This window comes from Drosophila suzukii, chromosome Y (assembly GCF_043229965.1).
Source record: "Drosophila suzukii chromosome Y, CBGP_Dsuzu_IsoJpt1.0, whole genome shotgun sequence".
NCBI classification, from domain to species: Eukaryota; Metazoa; Arthropoda; class Insecta; order Diptera; family Drosophilidae; genus Drosophila; species Drosophila suzukii.
Window position 1 is genome coordinate 1,083,938 of NC_092085.1, and position 4,753 is coordinate 1,088,690.

Consider the following 4,753-nt stretch of genomic DNA (forward strand, 5'->3'; position numbering starts at 1 on the left):
TCGACTATCAGATACCCGTTACTCAGATAACAAACTTTAAAATAAGTTAGTCGCGCACTTTGTTCTCTCTCCCTTGCTCTCATTTCTCGGCTCTGGTTTTGTTTCAGCCAGCGCCAAGAATGAGGAAGCAACACATAAAATAGACAAAAAACATTTATATTTATGTATGCTTGCTAAACATACACAATTTAAAGGCACATTCTGTATTTCAAAATATTTGGTTGAATAGCTTTGTTTGTAAGAATTCTATTTGCCGCGGATATTAGATTGCAATTTTTTACGTCCACACACATGCATAAATACATATGTATGTATGTATGTCGTTTTCTGGCTCTAGTGTCAAGGCTTGTCCTAACTACTTTGGTTTGAGAGCATTGGACTGAAAACGGAAAAGTTTTTTTGGGACAATCTATAGGTATTTATTAAGCTAATTCATATTCTTTGAAAGAGATATATAAAGATGTACAGATCTTTAAAGGTTTTTGCCCGTCAATGGGACAAATGTATGTCGTTTTCTGGCTCTAGTGTCAAGGCTTGTCCTAACTACTTTGGTTTGAGAGCATTGGACTGAAAACGGAAAAGTTTTTTTGGGACAATCTATAGGTATTTATTAAGCTAATTCATATTCTTTGAAAGAGATAAATAAAGATGTACAGATCTTTAAAGGTTTTTGCCCGTCAATGGGACAAATGGATAAAGGGTTCATTATTCAATAGAATAAGTTAGCCGCGCACTTTGCTCTCTCTGAGCGCCGGCAGGGCTTTTTTCTTTGCCGCTAAGTTCGGCCGGCAACTATTTACATACACACACATACACGCGTAAAAACATTTCGCATTGTCTGGCTCTGACGTCATAGCTTTTTTCTTTGGAGGTTTGTGGGCGTTAGAGTAGGCGTAGCATGGTCAATCGATAGGTATTGACAAGACTAATACATTTCAGTTAAAATTTGTTGAATAGCTTCGTTTGTAGTATCAATCGTGTGTTTCGACTTTTCCAGGCCAAAAAGAAAAACGATTTTCACTGCTGAAAAGTGCATTTCGCGCCAGGAATCTTCGATGTGGTCGCTTTAAGCCAGCAGCAAGATTGCATTTTCGAAATTTTCCGCCTGCAGCTGGCCCTGGACGTGCTTTGTATCCGTGGAGAACAGAGACGCAAGGATAGACGCCGTGTGGGGTTGGGTTGCTTCCGGCCCGCTGCGCTTAGCAGCGAACAGAATGGGCGACCTGCCGGGCTCGGGCTCCACCGCTCAACCACGGGATGCTGCTGTCACCGGAACAGGTGGTAATTCCACGGCTGGTGGCGGCTCCTCCGTTGGATCGACGGCAGTGGACCGACCTCCGTCGCCCGCCCGCCTCTCTCACACTTCCGAAAAACATCCGAAGGTCACGATCACGGAACTCAATATGCTGCGGCGCCATCGGGAGCTCTGCGATGTGGTCCTGAACGTGGGCGGACGGAAGATCTTCGCCCACAGGGTCATCCTGTCCGCCTGCAGCTCTTACTTCTGTGCCATGTTCACTGGCGAACTGGAGGAATCGCGCCAGACGGAGGTCACTATACGCGACATCGACGAGAACGCCATGGAGCTGCTTATTGACTTTTGCTACACCGCCCACATCATCGTCGAGGAGTCCAATGTCCAGACGCTCCTTCCCGCCGCCTGTCTGCTGCAACTGGTTGAGATTCAATACATCTGCTGCGAGTTCCTCAAGCGACAATTGGACCCCACCAACTGCCTGGGCATCCGCGCCTTTACCGACACACACTCTTTCCGGGAACTGTTGCGAATCGCCGACACGTTCACGCAGCACAACTTCCAGGAGGTGATGGAGAGCGAGGAGTTTCTGCTGCTGCCCGTCGGCCAGTTGGTGGACATCATCTGCAGCGACGAACTGAACGTGCGCTCGGAGGAGCAGGTCTTCAACGCTGTCATGTCCTGGCTCAAGTACAATGTCGCCGAGCGGCGACAGCACCTAGCACAGGTACTACAACATGTCCGTCTGCCTCTACTCTCCCCAAAGTTCCTGGTGGGCACGGTGGGCTCTGATCTCCTGGTCCGCAGCGACGAGGCCTGCCGGGATCTGGTGGACGAGGCCAAGAACTATCTGCTGCTTCCGCAGGAGCGACCGCTGATGCAGGGTCCGCGCACCAGACCTCGCAAACCGACCCGACGAGGTGAAGTGCTGTTTGCCGTGGGCGGCTGGTGCTCCGACGATGCCATAGCCTCCGTGGAGCGCTTCGATCCGCAGACAAATGACTGGAAAATGGTCGCTCCTATGATCAAGCGGCGCTGCGGAGTCGGCGTGGGCGTGTTGAATGATTTGCTGTATGCAGTGGGCGGTCACGACGGCCAGAGCTATCTAAACAGCATCGAGCGGTATGATCCGCAAACCAATCAGTGGTCCTGCGACGTGGCGCCTACCACTTCCTGCCGCACCAGCGTGGGCGTGGCCGTGCTCGACGGCTTTCTGTATGCGGTTGGTGGCCAGGATGGCGTTCAGTGCTTCAATCATGTGGAGCGGTACGACCCCAAGGAGAACAAATGGTCAAAGGTGGCCCCGATGACCACACGACGGCTGGGTGTGGCGGTAGCTGTCCTTGGAGGATACCTATATGCAATTGGTGGCTCCGATGGACAATGTCCGTTGAACACTGTTGAGCGATACGATCCCAGACACAACAAATGGGTGGCCGTCAGTCCAATGTCCACGCGAAGCAAGCACCTGGGCTGCGCTGTCTTCAACAACTACATTTACGCCGTCGGCGGACGGTACGATAGCATGGAGCTCTCGTCCGCCGAGCGCTACAATCCACTGACCAACACCTGGAGCCCCATCGTGGCCATGACCTCTCGTCGCAGTGGGGTTGGCCTGGCCGTCGTGAATGGACAGCTGTATGCGGTGGGCGGTTTTGATGGGTCCGCCTATTTGAAAACCATCGAGGTCTGCGACCCAGAGACGAACCAATGGCGTTTGTGCGGCTGCATGAACTACCGCCGACTGGGTGGCGGCGTGGGCGTTATGCGGGCCCCCCTAGACTGAGAACTATATGTGGTGCGAAAACAGTTTTAAGCAACAAAATCCCTGAACCTATTCCAACTCCTAGCCCTTCCGTTGCTGATGAAATACCGTTGTCTTGTCTCATTCTCCCCCCGAACACATGCTATCTCGAGTGCAGGATTCGCAAGGATTCTGTTGTCTGATGGGAGCAGCAGCCGACGACGTTGCCCTCGCAAACGTTGCCGCCGCCGCATTTCTACTAACAATATCCGCAATCGAAGCCAAATCTAATCAACTAAATCCCTTTCACCCCATTGTCTAGCATTATAATCGCATTGTATTAATTGTTAATTGTTTATTTGGTAGAGCCTGAAGCGCGTGTTTGTTAGACTTTCCCAGCGTTAGCATAACCCCTTCGCTCCCGTACACCTGCAATCTCATATATATATATATTTTATAATGAACTTAATATCTATATGTTGCTGGTGTTATTTCATGGAAATAGCTAGCTCATAACCATGCCTTCTTTCGAAAAAAAAATCAGAAAGAATTCTAATTGCCGCGGATAAATAAATAAACACATACATGTATGTATGTATGTATGTCGTTTTCTGGCTCTAGTGTAAAGGCTTGTCCTAACTACTTTGGTTTGAGAGCATTGGACTGAAAACGGAAGAGTTTTTTTGGGACAATCTATAGGTATTTATTAAGCTAATTCATATTCTTTGAAAGAGATAAATAAAGATGTACAGATCTTTAAAGGTTTTTGCTCGTCAATGGGACAAATGGATAAAGGGTTCATTATTCAATAGAATAAGTTAGCCGCGCACTTTGCTCTCTCTGAGCGCCGGCAGGGCTTTTTTCTTTGCCGCTAAGTTCGGCCGGCCACTATTTACATACACACACATACACGCGTAAAAACATTTCGCATTGTCTGGCTCTGACGTCATAGCTTTTTTCTTTGGAGGTTTGTGGGCGTTAGAGTGGGTGTAGCAAAATTTTTTTTGGTCAATCGATAGGTATTGACAAGACTAATACATTTCAGTTATAATTTTCTATCTAGCATCAAAACTGTAGGAGTTACATTTTAGGGCGGTTCGTGGGCGTTAGAGTGGGCGTGGCAGTCTACTGAAACAAACTTGCGCTGCGTAAGAAGCTCAGGAATCTGCACGCCAAATCTCAATAGCCTAGCTCTCATAGTTTCCGAGATCTCAGCGTTCATCCGGACAGACGGACATGGCTAGACCGACTCGGCTAGTGATCCTGATCAAGAATATATATACTTTATGGGGTCGGAAACGCTTCCTTCTGCCTGTTACATACTTTCCGACGAATCTAGTATACCCTTTTACTCTACGAGTAACGGGTAAAAATATTATGAAAGAGTATCCAAATAATTTTAAAATATTATGAAAGAGTATTCAAAAAGAGATTAAACTCAAAAGTTCGTTTACTAATGCCCAAGGAAGATGTATCTGAAGCACCCTCTTAAAAACCCCTCAACTATTCCGCTTTACTTGGTTAAAAACAATTATTCGCTGAATTATGATAAGTTCACAGCACATTTGAAATTCCAAAAATGTACTCCTTTAGCAGGAAGTTTTCTTCAGGTGCAAGGAACAGAAACTGAAGCAGCAGCAAACGAACTTAGAAACACAAACACGCGCCACACACAGACACACTCACTGACACGCACACAGTGCCATATTATACGCACACACTCAGAGGAAGAGATACAAGCGCATACACTGATG

General features: G+C 47.6%; 1 protein-coding gene across 1 annotated transcript; it reads left to right on the forward strand.

The window, feature by feature from the left end:
• Positions 1-950: 950 nt before the first annotated feature.
• Positions 951-3,421, forward strand: LOC139353550 (kelch-like protein diablo). The gene is made up of 2 exons (XM_070997907.1): positions 951-3,053; positions 3,178-3,421. Exon 1 carries the CDS (start codon positions 1,215-1,217, stop codon positions 3,039-3,041), a length of 1,827 nt encoding a protein of 608 aa, XP_070854008.1. The 5' UTR covers positions 951-1,214; the 3' UTR covers positions 3,042-3,053; positions 3,178-3,421.
• The last annotated feature ends 1,332 nt before the right edge of the window (positions 3,422-4,753 follow it).